General features: G+C 38.0%; 1 protein-coding gene across 7 annotated transcripts in view; it reads right to left on the bottom strand.

The window, feature by feature from the left end:
• Positions 1–27,221, bottom strand: part of LOC133519148 (cytosolic carboxypeptidase 1-like) — a 101,349-nt gene that overhangs the window by 7,212 nt on the left and 66,916 nt on the right. The window contains exon 21 of one of the 7 annotated variants that reach the window (XM_061853104.1): positions 7,028–7,058. The exons of the other annotated variants lie outside the window; for them this stretch is intronic. Within the exon in view, the coding sequence (XP_061709088.1) occupies positions 7,043–7,058 (16 nt within the window). The 3' untranslated portion in view covers positions 7,028–7,042. Of the gene's footprint in view, positions 1–7,027; positions 7,059–27,221 lie in introns of those variants that run through there. 7 annotated transcript variants of the gene reach the window in all.

Genomic DNA, 27,221 nt, shown 5'->3' with positions numbered 1-27,221 from the left:
GGCCTTGAGGCCTATTTGCTAAATACATTTTCGAGTTTGAGTAGTGGACGACCATCTACTCGTATTTAAAAGTGGGTTAGACGTTCAGCATCGCGTAAGTATGACAGTTATTTTATAGAGCATCTCTTTCTCTGTTGTAAGAGCACTGCACCTGACCTAATAGCGGCAAAACGAAACGCAAATCGCGCATCGCATTTGTTATTTTATTACAAAAGTTAGCACGCATTTATTGCGACATTGGCGACAGTCAGCGCATTAGATGCGCGACACGCTCGCGTCGACAGTAACATTGATATTAAATAAATGATAATCGATTCTTGGGCTTTATAAGGTCGGTCTCAGGAAGAGCTTTGAGGGACAGTTTAATATGACAAGCTATTAAATAAAATGAATGTGTGACCACGTAGGAATTCGTCGCGGCGCGGCGGAGCTCTGCGGCGGAAGCATGCCGCCTGGAACCTACAACCCACGGCTTTACCTACTGGCTGTGCAATTACAATCAGAGTCGATTACGAATACTAAACGGATAGAACAAAGGTTTAACTACCGGCCAGAGCAATCAATCTATTTTCATGAATCTTAAAGAAAATTTGCGTTATCAAATCAGTATGTCGTCCAAATCTTTCTTTTTTCCTTTCCAATTTTCGTTTTTTCCGATGCGCATTCTCCATTAATTTTGTTTAAATAACAGCAGAGACCTGCAGCATTGTTGCGTTTTTATATGTAATGATATTTAATGAATTTTCATCGGCGCGTTTCGGGGTCTGTCATAATGCGCGACAGACCAAAATAATACATCGAAAGATAAATGATTTATTGTTGTCAGCATAAAGTCACGTACGCGACAGTAAATTTTGAACCAAATTTATGATTGGAGTTACCATCTTTAAGAGAGCAGACATGTCTGACAGTTAATTGAGTTTTTATGACAAACGTGAAAATAAAATTATTAATGATTGTAACAAGTAAACCTTAATTTTTTTACTCGTGTAATTATAATTTAATAAATAAGTTTTTAGCAAAAATATCATTTTTTGTACAAGTTTTTATCGCTGACTGTACTTTTCTTACCACGGGCATAAGACAGATAACTTAATACTCATCGAGCAAATTCTAAAAACTCCAAACACAATTAGGTTGCGTTGTTTTATCACAGAGTTCCTATGTCCACCTCTTGTCTCCATCATCAGATCAGCTCGATGGTACCATAATATTGCATTGTCACCCGACTTACATATGTATGCAAATTTTCAGCTCAATCGGAAACCGGGAAGTGGATCAAATTTAACTTGCAAGATTTGATTACAAACAGACAACGGTCAGGTGAAAGTAAAATCAAAGCTTGTAAAAAGCTTGTACCTAATATGGTTTATTAAGATTTTTTGAAGAGATGTTCAATTCAAACTCTTATCTATAGATAGCCCATATTTAATAGGAAACTTGCTGGTATTACCGAAATAAAGTAAGGCTTCTAACTGTATTGAGCGGGCAAATATTAGGTACTGCCACGTCTACTTCGCTATTGCATTGTGTATAGTACGGTACTGCATCAGTCGGGAAGGAAATAACATCTTAAATTGTGTCATTATTTACAGCTAGGTAACTTCAGCTGAGTGCGTCTGCAATCTACAACGATTCACTACAGCTCTCCCGTTATTAAAGGGCAATTCTTATCGTGTACGTGCTTCTGGCTGGCATAATAGTATTCATGCTACTCAGTTCATACACAATGTAACGGAGCAGAAAACAGTCACACATATTTATTTACCGCCGTATATAAATTATTACACGCCAGTGCGTCCTGGAACTGGAAAAGTGCCGTAATATTAAAACAAAAACTTAACTGCTCCTCAAAATGACTTCCCGAGAACGTCGTGGTCGCCGTGTTTTAAATTCACACCTCAAAGATCTTGATAAAATGAACGACGTAGGGCGGATCGACAAATTATTCCTGAGATAATGCATGTTTTGTATGCTCCGGATTTTATTGCGCGGCAGCATTTTGAGATTCTTTCGTTTACGAGATTTAATCCTTAACTTGGCAGCGTATCTGTAGCTGTACATATTTTTTGATCGTCTTTTTATGTAGAAAGTTTTTATGTAGTTTTTTTACCTTTCATGTTATTTTATTGTGCTGAATTTAGGTTTAAAGGAGTTTAATGCAACTATAGGTTTATCACTGGATAGCCGCGGGATGTATTGCGCTCATTTTTTCCTGATGGAGTGGTCGGGCGTTCGTCCAATTAGGAGTGGTTGTGGCGCATCATTAGTGGGAGCGGGTCCTCGGGCCGGCCCTGGCCGCGGCCTTCGTTCGCCGACCGGTTGCGCATCTTTTACTCTAATCAGGGAAAAAAATATGCGCCGGCCGCATGCGCGAACGAAAGCGAACAAGCGAGAAGTTGCAACCCGCCTGCCGTGTTTTATGTTAGATTGTTGCGGTACCACAGGCGCAATGAACAGGGCTGTCGTTAAATTTGAAAGTTATCACTGCAACATGAGAAAAAATCGGGTATTAATAACAATAAACTAGGAGTTCGGGCCGAAAATAGACCTTGTTAATACTATTAGTATTAACTTGTGGTACGAGTAGGTGCGAAATAGCGTTCATTTTCGGACAATTTCCGGAGGAGATAAAAAACTAATAAGAGGAAGAAATGACAATTTATGCATTGATAATCATAATTAGTTGAAAAACGGCATCATATACAAAAGCTTGCAGCACATGTCATGATCTGGTGTCATCAATCTATTTATCATATTTAAATCGGAGAATTTGTTATTCGTATTCGGAGGCTCCACATGCGTCAACCCTGCACGCAGGCAGGGCGCGGACGCGGAGAAGCCGAGCGGCTGGTTCAAGGGTCCGCCCGCCCATCTATTTATAGCGCGCGCCGGCGATGCTATCGGCCACGGGCAGCGCCTGCGCCGCCCGCACCGCCCTCGACGCACCCCTCGCATAACGCTCGCCCAATAAATAGACCAAAGATGCACTGCCATTTTATATTTATTCCGACTATTTATATCGTAATGACCATTGTTTCAGGCTCAGGTGGAATTAATAGCCGGCAGGCTATTTTAGTGCCACGCTCGAGATCGTCGTTACTTTGATAAATTGCACGTCGATAAAACAGGAATGCCATTCGCATTGCAATTGATACGTAGAGATAGTAATATTTCAATGGTGATAAATATCTACATCGACGGTTTAGATAAGTCGGCGTGGGGGAGCGGGGCACACGTCAGGCTCATCCGTATGCGTGTGCGCAGCTTCCTGCTGCGCGCCGCCCGCCACAACCATCAGTTCTCGATTGTTCACTTTTTTTTACAGTGGTTTTTTATCTACGTTGTTTTAGATGTCCACAGGACGGGTGCTAACTCTAGCAGTGCGGACACTCGCTACACTCGGCGGGGCTGCCGTGTAGCGCGCTCCAGGCTGGCACCGGACACAGCGCGAGTTATTTACGATAGTCGCGAGACAATCGCCGGCCTTATCCGGTGCTCCGCGACAACGACAATAACATGACGTGGCTGTCTTCATTAAATACCTCCTTAGGAATTATCACACGTGCCTAGTTTATTCTTGGCGCGCTGAATCACCGTGTTCCGGGCAAATTATGATAACTTTAGATTGTGTATTCAACAAAGTGCTCATGCTTCTGGTTAATTATTTCAGTTATAGTGCTGCTGCTATTAGTATGCCCATTTACTCGTATTGCAAAGTTGGGTGCTTAGATTTCTTTAAAGACGTTTTGTACATTGTCAGCGACTCGCCGTGGCCTAACGGTGTTCCTCCACTAATTGATTTCATTTGCACCCGCAGTGGCGGAAGAGCTATTCGCTGTAGAAGACAGTTCAACGACACGCCGCCGCGCCCGCGTTGTTGAGCCTTCGCGCGTCCTTCAAGGGACGTTGTTTCAATCGGTTAACGAGCACAAGCGAGGTAAACGCTCTTAACTCAAATTTTTCTAGGTTGTTTAATAGGTTTCTCTATGATATAAGTAGCATATTCCTCATATTTAATGAGGAATGAGGTGATATGCAGCAGACACAAGATGACTAACATTGGCCTTAGAACTGTCAAACTTAAGGGGTAGTGGGTAGGGCACATTGTTCGTAGATAAACCATAAAGTACGGCCACTATGAACAGAAAAGCGTAGTGTGTGTAGACTTCCTTTGGCTGATATGATGAGGTTTCGTTAGACTGGTCTGCCAGTGTTTGAATCGCTTGCGCTCGCCATGTAATGAAAATACACGGTCAGGAATGCGTCTATTACTTCAACCACACGCCTAGATTTATTTCCCTGATTACGTTCCTTCTTAGAGGCGGCTTAAAGAACCTTAGTGTATTGCAAAGTTATGAGCTTATTATTCCCTTATCGGTCAGGATTGTCCCATTAATGGTGTCAGCTATGTGACAAAGTTTAATAAATAAGCACCATTCATATAAATTTAACATCGATCAAGTGTGTACTGTAGCTAGTTATACTTCGTTTATCTTAATCTTACATCAGTTTTTACATTTTCTCATCCTTAAAAGTTAAGTTCACATTTCTTTGGCGAATATAGTTTTTACGTTATTAGTTCGTTGTAGATAATTCATATTAAAATTCAGCCATGCAGCTATAGGATTTTCCTTGATGTTATTATATTCTCAGGATATAAATGATCAGACGAATCAGCATAATTCCTCATTTCGATTCTGTATAATGACTCTGGTTTACCCGAGCGTTCGCCTCACATCACCTCCGCGCGATGAACATTGTATGAGTGAGACCAGATTACCTTCTGTATTTACATCTAAACACTGCACAAATGAATGAAGCATGAACTGACCTATCATTAGACATAAACGAAGAAATTGTTCCATTACACAGACCTGTCTGTTTTTGACAGCATAAAATAGATTACCACGAACGTCATCTTAATCTACGAGCATTCCCGTGCAAGATCATCCACAATTCTTATTCTCTTCGCATCCTGTGCACACGCTTCGTGAGAAACAGTGTAATTAGGACCTAAAGAATCGATCATAACAACAATGTGTCTTTGATGATGGGGGTTAATGAGACAACCGATAGGTTATGAGTACGGCTTTTATTCTATATAATTTGACATAGCACTCGTATATGTATAAGGCTACGCTAAGAGAGTTAGAGGGCTAGAGAGTGAGAGTGGCGTTGCATACACATTAAATCTCCCTTCTTGTTTAGGGTTGCGTAGCCAAAGGGTGAAACGGGACCCTATTACTAAGACTCAGCTGTCCTTCCGTCTGTCTGTCTGTGTGTCTGTCGGTCTGTCACCAGGCTGTATCTCATGAACCGTTGTCGCTATGACAACAAATACTAAAAAGTACGAAACTCGTGGTGAGTCCGACTCTTGTTTTTAAGGTTAACACAGGATTACATAGAAGAAAAGAATTAAGAGTTACAACATTTCACTGTTTATTGTCCCGAGTATTAGTTTCATCACTGTCCATAAGGGCACTGAATTCTTGATTTAATCTATTGATGTACTGGCTGGCGGGGCCCACAAAGCCACACTGGCAGGGCCGCCATGTATTGTGATGATGGGCGTTAATGAGATATCCGATAGGTTGCAAGTGCAGCATGTATTCTGTATAATATGACATAGAACTCGTATATATATTTAAGCTTACGCTAATAGAGTGTGTGTGGCGTTGCATAGAATACAACATGTCTTTCGAGAGCCGGTATAAAAAAAAACTTACATTTTGAAAAAAAAATAGCGTTCTATTTAGAATCCAATTACGAGCTTTATATCTTAATAGAGAAAAGACGTTAAAAAAAAGAACGAACACCGTGAATATATTTTACAACATTGATTTCGATATAAAATCTCAAAAGAGTGGTTTAACGGTTTATAAAAACGGCCCTGATATATTTAAGTTCACCCTAACTCTAGGTGGGAACTAGAGCTTGATTTCACGGGCGTCCATCGTGCGCGCGCGACGACAATCGATGAATGGTGATAAACCAACACGAACGCAAATGCTTCCGCGCCGATTTAGTATAGTCGGGCGGCAAATTAATACTTTACTAGGAAATAAATGAAGCAATAATTTCTACCTCCATTTGTTTTGATGACTGCAATATCAGTTATTTTTCTTCGTGTCTCGAACTAATAACTAGTTGAGTAGAACTGATGTTTCAATTGACTTTTAATAGGCAATTCGCTAGGTATTTTCAGTACCAGTTGCACATAAATAAAACTAGATCAAGCTTAATGAATTTACACATAGTAGTAAGTAAATGAGTGGTATTCATCTTAAAAATGATTTCCTCAGAATTACCTTTGATTCCTATTTTGGGAGATAATAAAAAAAATGAGTAAAGAAACTTCTTTCCAAAAAAAAAAATACAAGTTGCAATAACCTAACGTATTTGTTGTTCTTATGTTTGAACTAATTCTGTCTTTACAGTAGTTGATTTTTGGGCATTTCCATCTCAAGTTGTAGCCCGAATTTTTGTGTTAGAATTGGAAACTATCATATCATTTTTACGCAGAATCAATAGCTCTTTCCATCCTTACCGCAAAAAAGTCCCAATTTTTTTGTCCATTTATTTACGTTTTCAATATAACCTTAACAAAACGATAAGTAAATGTATAAAATCTTAGGGACACTATTTTATCGTGTTATTAAGGATCGAAAGAGCTCGTGATTCTGAGTGGAAATAATATAAATAATACGAAAATTCCAAAATTATAGATGCAAGTTGAGGCCTCAAATAGAAATGCTCTTTTGCCTGAAGTAACTAATTAACAATTATTAAGCAGATACTTATATGTTTCATGTGTATGGTTTATATCAACACACACACACACACACACAATTAAGCATATAGGTAGTCGCAAACTTTTCTAATTCCATTATTCGACGGTCAACTGTACTTACTCCTATTGATTTAGAAATCTTGTGATTGTTTGACGTGCCGCACGACTTTCATGGGCCATTCATTTATCCACAAAGCGCAACATAATCCCTGGACCAGGATGGTGGCGTCAGTCTCGACTGTCGTTTATTTATCCCACAGGATCGCTACAAAGGAATGTACACGTTTAAAGAAGTACCTATCTCGCCGCCAGCTCTGAAACATTAAGTGAGGATACTTAATGGGTCTCACGGTGAGGTTATTCAGGTCGAGTTCTGCTTTTAATTTTAATGCTAATTTTGTGTGTCGTTTATATATTCAATGAGAGTGCGTTCTAGAATCGTGGAGAAAGGACTGTTGATCAAACTGAAAAACATTTTGGAATAATAATGCAGTTCCATGAAGGAGACTTTTTAATGTAACTATGTTGCCAGCATAATATTATTATAAAATATTTAAGACACTGAATTAAACCTATGTTTGCTTACAATTGATTGATTTAAGGCTATTTTGCTGTACCTACGGTTACCAGCTCTGTCCTGGCGGAACTGCCCTTGGAGTAGGATCGAATACCATTTTTACACATTAGAATTGGATCATATTCTTTAACTTTAACACTGTTCTTAGGAATTCAGCCAAATGCCAGAAAACTTAATCATGATCTATCAAAACACAATTAGTACTATGGACCATGTTAATTGCAGGAATGTTACACTACATTTATGGGGGTATTATACTTACTTTTTTATACTACGTAGGTTACAAAGAAGCATACGGCACGCCTGATACTTATTATAGGGATACATAAAGGCACTGATTCGCTTACCAATTATATTTATATTAAAAATTACCAAAATGTCATTGCACAACTTTTATCAATTAAATCAATATTATTATAACATGTTTCACAAATTGAATGTCCCCTATTTATACTAAGCAGATAAGTAATTGAAGTAATCTCGGGGTAATGATAGCAGAAAAGCGTTTATGTTGATACTGAGGTCTTTTTTATGATAATTTGAAACGGGTAAATAAACAGTGTTGAGTCACGCCGTGCTCAGGGGTCAATAAGATGGGCAAGCACTCTGGTCGGAACAGAATGCCACCGAGTGCAGAGGTATTATTCAAATCGCTACCCAAGCACTTGCTAGCCGAGGGCTAAGGTAAACTAGTACAATTACGCTCTTTGGGTTCGCATTGTTGCTACGGAACTTGATGTTACAGTATACTGGTCTGTTAGAGCACGTGAGATGTCCGCGCTCGCATAAGCAAAGAGAAAAGACGGGCAGTGCGGCGCATTATTTACATAATCGCAAGGGACCGGGCGGCCTTGGCTGCAGCGCCCCTCGACTCTGAGGGACTTCTGCGATTCTTTAAAGGAACTTCAGTAGGTACCTACTACGATTAAATTTCAATTTGTTTTTGTAATGATTTAAATTATGCACAAAATTTTCATTTATTTTTGGGTAGGGGTGACGACCAAATAAACATAATAAGATCTCTTATATAAATAAATACTGATTTGACTAATTAAAATAATGTTATGAATGGTGCAGATAACCATAAAAAGCTCTACCATTACGTGCAATGCGCTACTGACATTTTATTTTTAAATAAAATAAATCGTTGATATGCTTACTCGTGAATATGCAGGAGCAGGAGTCTTGCCGGTCAAAGTTACGAGTACAATCAACAAAGGACCAATGAAACGATTTATAACATTATGTAGCTATTTTATAATTCAGAAACAACAATATCCAAAATAGGCCAGCTATACCGTTAAGTTTCACCTCCGAATTTGCATCGTAACGTCTCATTACGCGCTTAAGCATCTGCTTCAGCGCCCAGCGGGCAGGTTCAAGTTCAAATGACAGCAATGACTTGCACGCCAGTGTCGTTGACTCCGCTGCAGTGATGCAAGAGACGTAGACGGAGCGTGAACTATTTGCACGAGTCTGCCGAGCTTGGCCGAGACTCTGGCAAAGCGGCGTAAATAATTCTTAAAAGATTCAGATAAGGCCACGATAAGGCTGAACCTGATATTATAGGCTGTGATTGTCAAAATCGTAGTGGCCTTGAACCTGACTGCTACTTACCTATATATTTTACCTCTATTTCACTTTGATTATGAGTATTATGACAATATATAAATTCAAAATTTGTCACGACGTTAACAGCAGAGAAGTAATTTTATTTACCTTATCCTAAACAAAAACACCCTATTCTGCGGTAAACTGTTCAAATTTTGATACGTCATATTTAGGATATTAATTGTACCTAATACTGCGTACATATTCCTAAATACGGCGTTTTATATTTATCATAATACACCCTTGTCAGAACGAAATAAATTTGTCTAGCAAATCTACCAATGGAGAGATACACACACCTACGCCTTGATGCTAAGTTACACGCGTATGATCCTAAGTTACACGAGTAAAGTGTTAAAAACTCTGGAGATCAAAATCACCTAGAAGATCTTCGCCTGATTGTATGGGGTCTTAAGGCACAGCATACGCAGCTGGTCGGCGTGCTGGCGGTCGGTTGCTCGCAAAGCCCGCGGCTGCGCGCTCACTCGCGCAGTATTAGCGCTGCGACCCGCTATTATGCTGCCAACCTCACGTAAAAAGGGAGTAACGACACATGTGCGCCATACAAAGATATTGCCTTGCTGATTCAAGTGGCTGTATGCTTCCAGCTCTAGCTGCCATCGGAGGTAATTCATTAGCCGGCTCCGCGGCTCGTATTATTTATGGCCGCTTAGGTTTTATCCGAGAATTACTCGCTCATCCCTACTTCTGAAGCACTTAGGGTTACCAGATCAAACACATCTGAAAAAATCAGAATAGAGGAATTTCATAATTTGCGTTGAGAACAATAAAGAATTCATCTCAGTCCTCGATTATTATTTTGCTGGGAGATTTTCATAATTGGTCGGGAGTTGTAGGAAATGTCAGGAAAATACAAAGGAATCCATACCATCTGGCAACCCTAGATGCGCTGCGCTTTTAATAAAATACGACTTGGAATAATGGGAACATCTGAATAGAATCTCGAGGTCAAGGATTCGCGCTACAAAGTTCCTTTATGCATTTTCACAAGTTCATTACGGGCGTGCAGTTTTTGATTTATTGTATGCTGGGTTATTTATGCGAGACTCATTAAACATTTCAAGTAGATGTGGATGGAATGGCACTTGTTAGAATAACAAGCGAAGGGTTTAAGTGATTCCTCTTTTTAGAATACACAGGTACGAGTAAGAATAATGGGTAGTATTACCTGGATACATACTAGTACTTATACAAAGCTCTTATTACGTACTTAAGTAATAAACGGACTATAAAGATAATAATGGATGACAAGTTTGTAAGAAGTTAGTATGTACCTCACCTAATCCTCCTCCTAACCTCCTCCCCTCATTACCCTCGCCTCACCTCCCTCACCTCACTCCTCCTTATTTAATTGAATTTGTTTCTTTATCTGTATAACGTTGACATCTGATGTGATTCTATACTTAGTGTAAGTGTGACATAACCATAATATATATATTACGTAATGTGTATAATAACTTTACCTTTAAGCGCCTTGGTCTAGACTGTAAGCTTATATGTGAATTGATTAATAAATAAAAATGTAGAAAGCTAACCTGACCTAATCAACTACTTAGGTACAAAATATACAGTTTCCCATGTCTTGGATTGTCAGTATTTATAGACCAAGCAACAAGAAGGTATTGAGGGAAATGATTGGAACACAATTTTTGACTCCGGAACTTTGTTTGGACTAGTTAGGAGGTGAACATACTTCTTGATGCTAAATGGTGTCAATGTGATACCATAAATGAATTTAGCACCTCCGATTTATACAAAAACGATACCAAACACGGCCTAGCAGCTTCACTGATGTAGATGGGTTAAAAACTCAAAATTCTTTTCGTTGTCTTGTTTTTTGTCCCCAAAAAATGTGAGTGTAGCTTTTTGTATGATGGAATTTAGTTTTTAATTTTTCTGATGGTAAATGATAATCTACAGCTAAAAATACATTCAATAGCATTTTTTTATTTATTTGATATAATACGGAAAATACGGAAATACAAGCGAGATAGAGTGGTCCAAAACAAGACAACGAAAATAATTTCGACCCAGATATCAAGATAAAATTGAGAGCCCTAAATAAGCAATCAAGAGCGAATATCTCAAAAACTATATATGATATAGAAAAACTTGACTAAATTCAACATTGAGCATCGTTGCCTGGCCTAGTAGTCGTGTCAAATTCAGGCTGAATACTTATATATTAGAATTAAAAAAATAATTAACACTAACTACCACTAGTATGTATACCGAACTATTTGGCCACTTTGACTGCTACAAAGTATTTGACGCTGACTGTACTAGGGGAGCACATAAGACAATCGAGCTACAAGTAAAATTGCAGTTATGTGTGGTGACCTCATCCTCTTTGTAAACACTACGAATGCGGTGTCCGACGTCCGTGTAGCTTGTGGGTTACTGTCAGGGTCAATTTGGCAGTTTGATGTTTATGCGAGTAGTACGTAGTTGTCACGTGAGCGGGCTGAGGGGCCGTCTGGTTTCCGGGAAGGCCTCTGGACAGTTTCTAAATACAGGGCGCTGATGTTCGCATGTCGGAACAAGATCCAAGGTGAGGGTGACCACGGTCATATGTCCATAGACGTCACATGTCAGCGATTACCAAAATTATCGCCTAAAAACTTTAACATTCCCCACGAAGCAACTGTTAAACGTTGTACAACATTTTATATAAAGGATAGGATTTCATAATACAAAGAGTAAAGAGATTTAACACAATAGGTTTAAAGAATGTTATGCTGGTTAAATCATACTTTATTATATTTTATTATTGCTGTGTGCGAACACTAAGAACGTTATTTTGTATCACTCTGATATAATTACTTCACCTTTTACTATGTTTGGGAAATTTAGAAATATTCGGAATATAAGTACTATTTGAAAAAGGTTTATTTAACCCTCTTTCTATGAAACTAATCTCTCTGACATTATCAAGGACTTTTAGTGTCGGGTAAAATACTTAGTCGGCTTAGTCATGTCACTGGTGTATACTGATTCCTATCCTTAAATAGGTACACTGAAAGAAAATTAAAAAACACATATAATAACCTAATTAAGGTCATATTTAACTCTTTATCCGTCGGAAACTATTTGATTTGATCTAAAAAGATTTGTGAAATGTTGATTGGCCGACGTATCCAGTACCCAGGTTTGGGTTGTATTTAAAATAATGTCTGTGATGTAGACTGTTGTTAAGCATGCATATCAAACGCCGCGGGACCGTGGCGGCGCATAAGCGGCCGGTTTATTACCGCTAGGACAATGCGAGAGCTTATCAATCTTATGCACTTATGTGCAAAGACATGACGATTCTTCGGACAGTGTCGGAATTGCAAATCACCGGCTTGACATACCACATTCCGAGTCCGGAGGTGCTAACGTGCTTGAGATGCGTAGTTGTGTACCCTTATACTGTCCTAACCTTTTCTGAGTTTTTTGCCTGAATAGCTCGGTAAAATTCAGTTGTGAGAAATAGGTACCTAGGTTTGTAAACTATGTGTTTTGGTTATCAGAAATTTGGAGTTAAATTCGGAAATCAATAAGTGTTTTACTTAAGTAATCTCAAATTCTGCCATTATGCCAGATTACTTACTCATTTAAGAAGGACGGGACACGTGATAACAGCAAAAGGCGTACGAGCGTGAACTCTGCAAAATTTATTATGGTATATCGTAGGCGACGGAGCGGAAAGTGAAGCGGAGACGAAGAAAACCGATGCAATCCCCAGGGAATCCGGAAGCTCAGCCCAACGCTAATTGTGCAATTGAGCTTTAGCTACGCCGCGCCGGAGCACCCGATGTGAACAACTTCTACTTTTTGAGCCAAAAGGTCCCAACCGACTATTAACCACGCAAGCACGGAAGACGTTATGCTTCCAGAACGTAAAAGTGACGCTTACTGTTTCCCATGTTCAGGTTTATGTAGGAAGTAGTTGATTTTACAGCGCAAATTGAAAATTATGACCGACAGCTAAATGCAATACTTAAATGTTTAAGAGTTTAACGAACAATGAGAAGTGTCGTTGGCTCGCTTTTGTAGTGTTGTTTTTCTCGCTGACATAAAGCCTATGATCCTCATGATACAAAACGACGTATGTTTTATGTCGGTGATAAACGCTAAAGTGCTGGCTTTGTCAGTTGTCTACTATCGACTTCGCGCCCGGCCCGCCCGGGCCCGGCTGGTCAGCGACACCTTCTCGTAACTCATGAGGCCCTGGTACTTGCTCATTGCTAAATTCAATCTTAGGACAGTTTCTTCCCGATTTTGGCCACAGTATGCTATGCCTATGGAGACTAACAAGCAACGCTAACCGGCCTTCGTAGTCTATGGGTGTTGCTATATTACGGGTGTCACATGCGCGTTTCTGACTTATGAATCAATTGTTTTTACTAAGCAACCAAACCAATATTTTGAAAGTTGGCAGCAATGCACTTAATTTAAAATTGTACGTTTGTTTTTTTAGGTTGATAGCCATTAATCACACTAACGTTATAGCGATTTTAAAGCACAAGTGCTGTTATAAAGAATAGATAATATAGACTTTTCTTCAAACTTTTTATGTATGTTCTTATATTGGTGTTCATGAATGTATAATTGACAGATAACAGTAGAGGGGTAGGAAAAGTAATTTTTAAATTTAATTTTTTTTTAATCCTCTACTTAGTGTCCCTGGATGTCTTTCTAGCTATTTTTCTCAGGGGCCAAACCAATATTACAATCGTCGATAAGAAACTTAACTTCAAAGTCACGTGACTTTGAATGATAATATAGACTTTTCTTCAAACTTTTTATGTATGTTCTTATATTGGTGTTCATGAATGTATAATTGACAGATAAAAGTAGAGGGGTAGGAAAAGTAATTTTTAAATTTATATTAATTTTTTTTTTAAATCCTCTACTTAGTGTCCCAGGATGTCTTTCTAGCTATTTTTCTCAGGGGCCAAACCAATATTACAATCGTCGATAAGAAACTTAACTTTCAAAGTCACGTGACTTTTTGTAGCATCTGTCATCAGACATCACGATAAATTTTTTCTTGTCGTTTGGCGTTTGTCGATATACGATTGTCATATTGGTTAGGCCCCCAGTCGTCCACGTCACACGTCACTACACTCGGATTTCAGTTTCGTGGCCTGCTGGTATCGTCACCATCATAAGCTCTTTGCATTACCCTAAGCACGGCATCCTGCCATCCGTAAATGTTTACAAAATAAGTTAAATAGAGAAATATGCACAGAAATGCAAATAATTATGTGTAAATTATTCTAATGAAATGGTTCTAACTATAAAATTTCAACGCTTTAAAAGTTACGATAATCACTATTAAAAGTACCACAAGCAATCTGTAAACAGTAGACTGGATCCAAAGTTTATGTTGTGTAAGTATTATGACATGGAAAATTACTGCTGAGTATGAATATCTATTATTGCATTAAAAAAACATTGATTTATGTATGTATATATAGATAATTTTAGCCAAAATTTTTCACCACACTAAAAACTTCCAAAAACTTCGTTCAAAAACTGATAAAAAAGTTGCATTTATCCACAAGAGTGCCAAAATAATATGATGCAAATTTTGAGTTGTTTTCTTATGTTAGCTGGTAGGTTTGGCTTTAACAGTTTCATGTTTTACAGTTCGTATTTACCTCGCGTTGGTGTGGCGAAAATTTGATGTTTCACTCGGTGGTATAATTTGTTTAACCCACGTGCCTGAAACCCTCGCAACGCTCAAGATTCCACTTTTTGAATCACCCGCTACGCTTGAGTTACAGTTCAGTTTTGGAGTCTTTCACTTGCTCAGGTATCATATATTAGCGCTCGCGGTTAAACAACAACTTTAACTCCTTCTTCTTTTCGTGTCGTTTCGTTCCGTTTTTATTTGTAAAACAAATAACTTTTGCAGTCTAATGTTTAACAACCAAAGAAATTTACTAAAAACGACTCGAAAGATAAGCTCATTTGGTTCTAATAAGTAATAAAAATATATGGTAAACCTTTAAAACCCGCTAATTATAGCCCCGCGGGCAGGTTCAACAGTTCTTTGTCCAATTCATTTCAGAATGAGCCGTAAATATCTGACAGCCTATTCAGAAAACATTATGGAATTTAAAGGGTATTCAAGAAACTTAAACGTATAGCATACCTGCTTATTATTCATATTAGATTCTTTGAGATGATTGCCGTTTTTTGGTTTTGAAGTGTGTCTGCGCGATGGGACAGTCTAAGTGCTATTAAATTCAGTGACGCAAATATTAGTTTGCCTTTATGAGTTTTATGTAACACTTTTTAGGGTTCCGTAGCCAAATGGCAAAAAACGGAACCCTTATAGATTCGTCATGTCCGTCTGTCTGTCCGATTATTTTTCTCGATAATAACACGTGGCTTAAGCTGAATATTTATAATTTTAAATAAAAAAAAGTGATCAAACACATTTTGCCTGGGTGCTGGAGTGATGTGTCATTTTATACTATACATAATAAATTCAGCATCAAACGTTTTTAGTTATATTATACCAAGTGGGATTTATATTATCAAATTCTCCACTACCTAAAGGTTGCCGTGAAGAGATTTTCTTTTTTCAGCGATAAATAAGATCGCCTGTTGTTTACCTCTGTCTTTATCCTTGTTAATTTATTTTGAGGTTGTGAAATAAAGAGGATTTGTATTGTATTGTGTATGGATGTAAGGAGTTTCCTTCAATACAGGACTAATAACGATGCATTCCGTCTTTCATTCACACAGCGCAGCACAAACAGTCCGCTGCGCCCGAGCAGTCAATATTGACCAACCAACACAGATAACAAAGAACCGCACAACTGGTTGCAAACAAGAACTCCAAACAAAACACTTTATAAAACACAAAAAAGGATTTGGGGCTCCGTTTCAAAACCAGCGTGAATATTACAGATTCTAAGTAATATGTTAATAATAATTAGACCCCATAATATTCACGTTGTCTATTTAATTAAGGCGTATTATCGTATTAATCTTACTTAGGGAATAATAACGGAACATTTATAACAAAATAAATAGCGATGAAAGATTTTAAATATCTACTAGATCGAATCAGCAAAATGAAAAGAAATTGTAATAGATAGGTATAAAGAAGAAATTTATCTCAGTATAGTACATATTAATATGAACCTTCATTGTCAAGCCCCATTCACACTTGTCCAATTTTGAAATATCGTGTGTCAATATGAAAATTTAAATCTGACACTTAACACGATGACGATAGAGGCGTTTTCTGCAGACCAGGCTTCGTCGTGAGAAAGCAGTGATCAGAGTCCCAGATGAGGTATTGAGATTGAATTTACGATATTTCAAAATCACGTTCATAACCTTGAACCTGTGGGAAGGAAATCACACCTCGACACTACAATTCATAATCACCGGTGCCGAGTCTTATCCGCCCCTTTGAAAGCAAAACTTATAGTCTTTTGTTGTGTTGATGAAATCTTGTGTACATATTTTGATATCGAAAGTGGGCAGGTATATTTGAGAAACATACATTTAAATGCATTAGGAATTTAATAAGCTAATAATAATTATTTCAATTGCAACATTGCAAGATATCACAAGTAGCGACATCTAATCAGCGTAATACATAAACAATACAAAGAAAGCACGTTAAGAAGAGGTTAACAACAGGCGCTAAAAAGCGATCTCTTCTTGACACCCTTCAAGTAGCGGAGTACCTAAACTAACTGAATAAAAAAATTACGCAAAATAACGATAATGATAAAGATTTATGCGGTCCAGTAGATTTATTGTCACTTTAAGCGATGACAACGACCTTATCCTAAACCTAATTTAATTAAAATTAATTACTATGAGACGCCATGCAGATAAGCCTAGCACTAAACAAGACGAGGTCATTATCCCAGACTTACGAGCGATGTAACGGAAAACACATTAAAAATATAACTGCTTATCTATACCACCTACCACAATATTCTTAGTGAATCTGATGAAATGATAATAGCAATGTATGCCCGAGGAGCTGATTACCTACGATGAATTACGTAAGTGATTATTTTATTTAACATCAAGTGAATGATGGGGTTGGCGGGAAATTATAGGGGAAGTATAAGGTAGTGACCACACCTCTGACACCCCAGCATCGAGCACTGGGCGCAGGGCTTATTATAACGGGACCGAGCTAGCCTCGGTCCAGCTTCTCTGGGAAGCCAATAATTGCATAAACACGTAACCGTCGTTGTCTCGACGATGTCGGGGGAATCAATACATGGCTTTCCTTGCCATGTCACATTAATAGAGTATGGGATGGCCACCGGAGCAGAGACTAGCTAAAGAAATGACGAGCCGATGTGCAGATTTTATGGTGGGCGCATGCAATAAGGTGCAGTGGTTTCAACCAGTAGCTTTTGGAAAATGGGGATTTTATAGATTTTTGTTTACCAAAAATATGAATAGCAATTTTGAGGCAATTCTGTACTAACTTCATTGATTCGAAACCTGATTAAAGCGTGTGGTTATTTTATGCGATAAATGCAGCACCGTTGAATGTAAGAAAAACAACAATGCGCTTACAGCTGCGTTTACCGCGTAAAACAATGTAGTGTTATTAGGTTATTTGATGTAAAATGGGTGTGCCGCAAACGCATTGCGCTTAACACTGCGTTTATCGCATAAAACAATGTAGTGTAATGAGGTTATTTGATGTAAAATGGGTGTGCCGCAAACGCATTGCGCTTAACGCTGCGGTTATCGCATAAAACAATGTAGTGTAATGAGGTTATTTGATGTAAAATGGGTGTGCGGTAAACGCATTGCGCTTAACGCTGCGTTTATCGCATAAAACAATGTAGTGTAATGAGGTTATTTAATGTAAAATGGGTGTGCGGCAAACGCATTGCGCTTAACGCTGCGGTTATCGCATAAAACAATGTAGTGTAATGAGGATATTTGATGTAAAATGGGTATGCGGCAAACGCATTGCACTTAACGCTGCGTTTATCGCATAAAACAATGTAGTGTAATGAGGTTATTTGATGTAAAGTGGGTGTGCGGCAAACGCATTGCGCTTAACGCTGCGGTTATCGCATAAAACAACCGCGTGATTAAACCACTTTCGCTCGATAGAAAAAAATCACGAACATAAGTCTAAAAAGCACCATTTAAAATTTGTAAAAATTTTTGCACATAATGGGCTAAAAATATGAAAATTGTTTCTAAAATGCGCAATTATATTTTTGAACAAACTCTTTGATTTTTTTTTGTTATAACTATATAAATCCCAGGCACGCACATCCGTCTCGTTCAGGCTCAATGAGAGTGAGAGAAGAACCTGAACTCACAGCGCCTTACTCAGGGAGAGTGGATAGAGGGGCAATTCTCATTGTAAACAAACACAAGAAAAAAGTTAATTAATTGAAAAGTTTGCAAAAGGAATTGAAATGAAAGCAGTGAATCGAAGGTATGAGTTTTTTTGTCGAGATAGGTTTTGCTCTTCTTAATAATAATCATGCACATATGCATAATCAATTCCAATGAATGAGAAAGTGATGGGAGTAAAAGGGTTTATAAATATTATTCATGCATTACGATGCATGATTTTTTTTTCATAAGGTTCTTTATTATTGTAAATAACTAGGAAATATTGTGTAACAAATACAGAAGTTTTTTTGTGTTGACAATTACAGAACAGATTTTAAGTCCTGGTACTTTTTTGTTTTATTGCTGACATAAAGAAATAATTTGACGTTGAAAAAAAAAACCACAAACATCACACTGGCTGCCTTTTGCAGTTCAAAGACATTTGAAATGAAATAGGTACGGTTATAGTATTCGGTATTGTTTTCATCAGTAACGGCGTGGAGATGCGATATCATCTCTAGGGAACCAGCGGTGACCACGGTTGGCTGCCCGTACAGCACGACCTCCACAATTGGCCAGCATTCAAAAACTTCTGATGCCGTTAAGCAGTCACGACTTCCAGAGAAATACATCGAAAACCAAGCAAAAACGAGCAATTAAGTAAAGGTCGTGGAAATGAATTCCTGTTACAAAGAGTAGCAGTAAAATAGATCAATGACGACAATAATAGAGGTCTTTAACCAAATGCAGAAAAATACAGTATGTATCTGAACGTAAGGCAATTACTCAAACCCGTTTACGTTTAGGTGATACTGAGCAACTTTTACTACGGGAACAACCCCGAAATCGGAAAATAGGAAATTTCAACATCAAACCAGCAAAATGTATGAAACAGCCAATTTTATGGTTGGTCCCATGGTAATAGTTACTCAGTATGACCAGAGGCTACATACATGTGTACATTTATTTGATTTCGTGACGTGACGTCCGCGTTTGCGTTAAGTCTCATTTAGGGGATTTAGAAACAGCGCGCCAAGCGGAACGTTTTGGAAACTCAAAATCCCATACAAAATGAGACTTAACGCAAACGCGTAACATCACGTTACGCAATCGAATAAATGAACACTAGGGGTACTGAATAATAACGCGTTTAAGTAATTGCTTTACGTTCAGATACATACTGTTTACCTGCGGATTTGCTGCTTAAAATCAAGTTTAAAAATATGTAGAAACACTTGTAAAAATGTTCTAATACAAACATAAGCCAACTTTGATATCTCAAGTAAACCCCACTCAAAAACGACATTAAAAAAAATCGTAGATATCGTTTTACAAGCGATTAAAATCCCCATACAAATAAGTAATAGACACGTACATACATGCATATTTAGATTAAAGGATATAATTTCAATGCCAAACCAATGCCATCCAATGCCCTGATGTCTAGCAGGCGTGCACTTGTTTTTTTAGGATATTCTTTGGGCGTTGCATCTTTAAAGAATTTTATATTTATTACCGCAGCACTCGCACCAACAATATCGCTCAGTAATTCGTTCCGACAATTTTACGGAATGCCAAACTTGGGCGCTGCAATGGAATATCTATCTACAAATAAGAAAAAAACGTACCTATCTCATTACACTTCATCGCAAATGTTGGGTAATTGAGCTTCAGTTCAGGCCAATGATCCCGTCATCGATCGGTGAGACGGAAAAACAACCAGCTTCTAATAAGCATTAAGACAAACAAGATTGGAGTCTTGGCTTTTCCGTGGGATCATCTAAGCTGGACGTAGGGGGACAGACAAGCTGAGGGGCCCTAAATATGTAATTAAAATGTGATCTTATATGTGTTCTTAGATCGAATTGTTTGAAAAATCGAGTTTAATGTTTCATAGAACAAAGAAATAATCTTGCCATTAAGTATAATCTTGCTTATACACGATACGATAAACAACTTCTGAAATATTTTGAACTCAAATTAAAAAATGATGCCGCTCTAATAGGACTCGGTACTGTGCGTAGATAATCCTAAGAACATTTTTTTAGTTATGAACATTATATTTATGCAAAATTTTGATAAATTAACCGTGAGAGTATCCGGATGTTCCCTACTACGTTACAGCAGTCCCCTGGAGGAAATCGTGAGACAGCAGGGTAATAATTTGTTAGGCTTACGGAAGACCGGCGACTGCGGCTAACTGCCCGATTTGCTCGAGTTAAGGATGCAATTGCTCCATTGAATGGGCCACCGCAAATGCGCACTTGTCTCGAAGCGCCGACGCATGCTAAGCGAGCCCCGGATTCAGCGGGGCATCAGGCTTGCTTTGTTTATTTTCTCTCTATAAACTGCGGCAGCATGGGTGTGTCAGTTTTATCAAAGCTTTTTGTTACGCTTTAAAAGGTTAAACTAATTATAATTGGGATTGATGTTACATGAAAAACCGGGCAAGTGCGAGGCGGACTCGCGCACGAAGGGTTCCGTACCATTATTAACGGCAAAAAATATGTTTATTGTATGGGAGCCCCCCTTTAATATTTATTTTATTCTGTTTTTAGTATTTGCTGTTATAGCAGCAACAGAAATACATCATCTGTGAAAATTTCAACTGTCTAGCTATTACGGTTCATGAGATACAGCCTGGTGACAGACGGACGGACGGACGGACAGCGAAGTCTCAGTAATAGGGTCACGTTTGACCCTTTGGGTACGGAACCCTAAAAAGTATCTACATTCGATTACGTTATAAAAATTCATAGGTATGTGAACAACGATTACGCAATATTAAAGTGTGGACATGAAACAATTTGGTTATGCATGATATGGTAAATCTTTACCGCACTTTTTTTAAATAATACATAGTTAGGTTGTCTGTGACTTTTAGCATTATTATTCCACCGTAGATTTAGGAACATAAAAATTTGGAACATTTCAGAAATATAGATCACACCAAAAACATTTTCATGTAAAATGTTGCCAAGACGAAACCATAAGGCTTGCACTGTCAAAGTTATCAGATCTCATGTAGAGCCAAGCTTCTAATTCTACAAGCCCTAACTTCACAAATTCTACACCTTTCCGTTTCGTTACTATTGCATAAAAGAAAAGTAATGAACAGTGAATAAGTTTTTCAAGTTACGCCCATGCGCCATGCAAGAAACGGCCAAGCCACATATTTTGACTAAGATGTAGAGTTTGTGATGTGAAGTTAGGGCTTGAAGAGTTGAAATATGTATTTTTTACGAGTATTTATAACAAGGAACCCTCATTAACATTTTCATCCACTAGTTTTAGGAGTTGAGGGCGGGGGAGGGGGGTAAAAGTTCCAAGTTTTAGAATATTTTCATTGTTTGTATACTAATATTAGGGTATATAACAAATTTCACGTTTCTAGGACTTCAGGAACTACCCTAAATATATAGTATGAGATAATATAAAGTATGAGTAGGTTCACTATTGCAGTCATGTACAATGCATTATGTCTAGGACTTATGCTATTGACATTATATCCCGAGAATTTTGTTTATCTGGGAAAATTCAACCCTAGTTATGGAAGCCCAAAAAATTACGAAGCGCTGCGAGAAAAGGTAGGTAGTGCTTTTGTTCTTCGCTTGGCGGTCTTGATGGGGGCACTACTGTGCCCCCAGATTAGATAATATAATATTTCCTTTTAATACAGTGTTTGGCATCACATACCTACAGTATCCTGTATTATGGACTATGAAAATAGCTTGGACACAATAATTTTTTTTCATATAGTGTTGTGTTCCTGCCGGAGAGTAAGGTTGTCAGAGCTCAACGAGGGTGCGGAGTGTTAAGGTCGGCAACGCGCATGTAACTCCTCTGGATTTGGAGGCGTACATAGGCTACGGAGACTGCTTACCATCAGGCGGGCCGTATTCTTGTTTGCCACCGACGTAGTATTAAAAAAATAATAATTCCTGTAACATTGTTTCAAACAATCAAAATATGAAGTAAGAATGTACCTAATCTACAATTAAATGGGTAAATTCGACAAAGCCATTATTTTAACTCACAGACTACTTCTGCGTAAAGCAACATTAACATAATACTGTAAACAGCGCGCAGCCACTAGATACGCGAATTACGCGGGCTCTTCGTGCCGAAGTCACTCCGCTCCCCATACCATTTTATTTTCAATTTCAATTAATTTCCTTTGAATACAATTTTAACTTTTATAGCATGTTGTTTGTAAATCATATAAGAGTAGGAAACGATTCCTCCTTACTAGTAAAAACTGTATGACGGCAGAGACCACCTTTCCCGGATTTTACTCCCGTGAATTTCCATTACAATGGCGGTTAACTATTACGCGTTTTTTTAGTGCCATTAAAACGATAGCGGTACGCATTTTTATCGTAATAGTTGTAATCAGAGAACATGACAACGACCACCGAGAGCGCGGCGGCACTCACAAACGTTAGATTGACCGTTTTCATCGCAAATCTCCCGACAATTATCGAGAATCTGACAACAATCTTTCATTTGTTTTATTTGTTATTTCTGAGATTTAGAATTTTATAACCCTCTCAGCATTAAAAACATTCATCGCCGTGTCAGTGAACTTTTAAATTGCTTGCAGACATAACTATGCATAACTGTCGCGTTCTTGAATTCCTTGAATAAGTTAACAGAAAATGTTTGTGAAAAAGTTGTGCAATTATGGGATTAACCGCAAAACAGATATGCTTAACAAGAAAAGAGATAATGTAAAAAAAATGCAATTCGCAAGCATAATAGTGTTAATAGTAGTGCAGCATCTCGCAGCATCAGCATCACTTGCTGACGCTGTAGAGATTTTTCATTCTACTTTTAGTGTCATTTAATATATTTCTGCGGCAAAATATAAAAGTGTACAGCAACTTCAGAACCTGATTGTACCACGGTTGCGCTAATAGTTTTGTTTGGGCGCCTGTGCGGTCCCATTATTGCCACCTATTATTCAAAACAACGAGTCATGCGCCTGCTCAATTAAATGCTCTGCGTAGCGGCGCGGCGTAACATCTTCAGATGTAAAAACCCTTTGTATCAGCAATATATCAAACATTTTTACTCTTTTTGCAGTTATTAAAGTAATTCCTTGATTCTATATGGAAAAAAGTGCTTTTATTTTATCGGCTTGCATCAGCGCAAAATGAAATTCATCGCATCAATAACGAGACAGATAGACATCAGTTGAGATTTAAAAAATATTTTTAATATACCTTTGGGGTTCTAGGATTCTGTTATTGCGCGTCTTTTAAGTGCTGTGTCTTGTATTGTAAGTCCAATAGGGTAATAATTAGCTGAGTATAGGTCTTAAGTACGAGGTTTACGAGGGTAGCTACGAGAGATTACTTAACGTAGGTAGTGAAGAATTGCGCTAGTTGATATTAATTAATTAGTTCTTATTGGTATTTGTAGCTGTGGATTTGCAAATGTAGTTGTTACGAACAGTATTGAAACCTGAAGGAGTTTCTATTAATATTTGTAGTATATGTAAACTACAAAACCGTAGATTTAAAACAAGGGACCGGCCCGCTAACCCTTACAAAGGGTTTTGTATGGGTTTTGCATAATGCTTAAGTCACCATATCTTTTGCCCGACAAAACCCTTTTATTTTGCTTTAAAAGTACTTATCTAAGCGGTATCCCATTTGATTAACCTCAATACCCTTATAAACCCCTTATCATCCGCTCACCAATACCTTGCATATTGCTTATAATGGTTACCCTTATAAAGGGTTTCCCATTTAGCATATACTCGTAGGCGTGCTAATTTAAATCGTTTACTTTGTTCATAAAGCACACATTACTTCGCATCCGATAGCGAGCGATCGTCTATTATATGATGTACTCTGAATTCACAGTATCTATTCTACTAAGTAGATATTGTAAAAGGTTTCATATGTATAAATGCCAATCAGTACTGGCCACCTACAAAAGTTGTATTTGGAACTAATAAACAACAAGGGAAAGTTTTATAAAAAGCGCTAAATTGTTAAGGTAGCCCTTATAAAGGGATTGCAAAGTAGATAAGGCACATAGGATAGCAGTAAGCAATATCAAAGAGTTTATTATTTGGTAAGTTTTTCGGTAAGGGATAACCAAATGAATGGGTTAGCAGTTCGAACTCGTAAGTCTTTCACTGGGATAGCCGTCTTAAAGGGATGCCCATTGAAAGGCTTTTATCGAGGAAAGGGTTGTCCGGGCCCTGGTCAAAACTACCGAACGGATTTTGATTTGATTCTTTTTTATGACGCAGGTACCAGGCTGACACGCTACGTTTTTTAACCGATTTTAAAACAGAAAAATGTTTTTAAAGAAGAAAACCGTAGTTAGTAGAAAGTTTATCTTTGCTTTATAATTATAAGGCTTTAAATTGGGACACGAACGGCTTAGATACAGTATTGTTTTTAATTGGCTAGTAATAAAAGGTATAAGATACGAGTATATAATTATGTAAAATAAGCTAGTTAAACTAAATGGTACATTTACATACCAATATCGTTTCGAATTTCCGAGGAACGTTGAAAATTACATTAGAATTGAAAATAAAACATCCTTTAACGACTCTGAGGGCTGAGATTGGGCTAGATGCGCGTCAAAGACCGCCGAGCGGTGCAAACACCGTGCCACCAATTAACGTGCTCCCAAGCAACATGTCTGAGTGGCCCTGGCGGCGCTCTTTTAAGCCTACTTGCTTTTATTTCAACATCTAATATTGAACTCAGCTCCGCATTTGTTTGCGCGGCGCAATGTCAATGTCACAGCGCGCGCCCGCTGACCCCTCGTACGAATAATTGCTAATTTTTAGTTAGAACAGAATGGATTTTTTAAATACACAGTCACTGATCTAGTCTATTACGGAGAGAGTAGGTATATCAGAATTGCAGTTAAGTAGTTAGATACTTGGTAACCGAATATTTAAACAAGTGTATTTGAACAAGTTTGTATCTTCGAAAGAACCAAATACAATAGGTACCTAGCTAAAATGTTTGACATCGTGAATTATGTGCGTAACATACTGCGTTTTAAATATAGAGTCGTTTATTTAGCATGATCGTTCCGTTATCGATCATTACGAAGATAATCGGTGTTGGTCGTTAAGAAAATTTACGGCTGTGGTGTTTACATCGTACAGTGTAGCTTCAAATGCTACAAATTGAGGCCGTCATTTCGTTGAACGTGATATGATATCATATAATTACGTATGGATATTCAACTTCTCCGAAAACAGACTGATGAAAAATTTGCACCTCCCTCTGATATGTATCGGATCTTTGGGAAACGTTTTCCTTGTGGCTTACATCCAAGGCTTTTTAAGAATGCTAACAGTCGTATTCTGTTTTAATAACAGGTTCGTAATGAAATATGAATAAGTTATGGGTCTGATATGTCACTGTCAAAAGTGACGGTTTTGGTTGAAGAAATGTCACTTTTCAAATCAAATAAATATTGTCTTCAATGTACGCCATCATCGTTGTTATTGACGTTCCTTGTCACGCTTTAAACATGACATAATTCGCAATACTATGTCTTAGAATAAAATTTATAGTGTAATAATAATCAAACCATAATTTATTTTTAAAAGTCGCTGAGCAAATGTTGGTCAGTTTGAGGAGTAGGTACGGTCACGTCTGAAAATATCGATACGGAAAATATGTATACACTACCCCAATATATGGGCCATAAAGTCGTGTAGACATATTTTTGGCACTTCGATCGTGTTGATGTTTTCAGACGTAATTGTACAGCCCACACTTTAATTTATTGTTTCTGTTATATGCAACACCCAGTATAATTCATGTGCAGTGGACTGCCAAAATTACAACTGTACATGTTTTACCAAACCTACTCGTTGGATGGCAGACAAAAATAAGCGTGTTACTAAAAAATACCCTAAGTTTGAAGGGTATGTATTAACTGAAGTACAGACTTGTGGGAGAACTAAACACTGGTGACATAATAACGTCCTAATAAAGTAGGTTTATACAAATAAACAATTTTACCTATTTTAGTAATGTGACACTGATTTTTACTCCTTCTTGTGAAGTATAATTTTTCACAATCGAGCCGCGTATTCGATTCTAACGACAATCCCAAAGTAAACAAGAAGTAAATAAAATCGCGTAGTAAATTTTAAACTAATTATATTACGTTTTGATCAGTATAAAATAAGCTTTCGAATCATGGTTACCTTTTTTATGTTAAAAGCTTTATAAGTACATATTGCATTTTATGAGACAACCTTTGTGAAAGAACTTATGACCTGACTAAGTATTTCGTTTCGCTTTTAATTTATTGCATATGTATTTTATGTATTAAAAATGCCTTTTTTGCAGAATTTTCTCATTTTAATATGCCTATTAACAATCGAATAGGGACATAAATAAACACTAAAGAGAGAACTGTAGATATCTAGTGGATGCCTGTTAGGCGGCATTTATGTACGAACCAATTTTTTCTATTCTTGTTTCTGGCGTATAGAGATTGCAAAAATAAATTAGTAACGCGAGGAATAATTGCAGTCAAGTTGCGTGCCCCGATCTTCAATTGTAGATATCTATAACAAAGGTCGGCACACCCTCGGACTTGGAACGCGCCGCGCTCGTGAAAAAACTACGAGAACCCTTTGTATTAAGCAAAGAATTCGCGTCGACCGCAACAAGAACAAATTGAGCGCGAACTATTGTGCGGAGCGATTTGCAGAGATAACTCCCGTGTCGGGCGTCGCGGGCGCCGAGCGGCCCGCCGGACGTCCGTGCTCCGCGGGTCCCCCGCACCAGTCTCGTGCGCACATGACGCTCCGAAATTTCACTTCTGTTTACATTTCTGGCTGAATCCTAATCGTCTTCTGAGTTAGGAGGCAACGGA

The sequence above is a fragment of the Cydia pomonella genome, chromosome 6, assembly GCF_033807575.1.
Source record: "Cydia pomonella isolate Wapato2018A chromosome 6, ilCydPomo1, whole genome shotgun sequence".
Lineage (NCBI taxonomy): Eukaryota > Metazoa > Arthropoda > Insecta > Lepidoptera > Tortricidae > Cydia > Cydia pomonella.
This window is presented reverse-complemented; position numbering and strand designations above follow the sequence as displayed.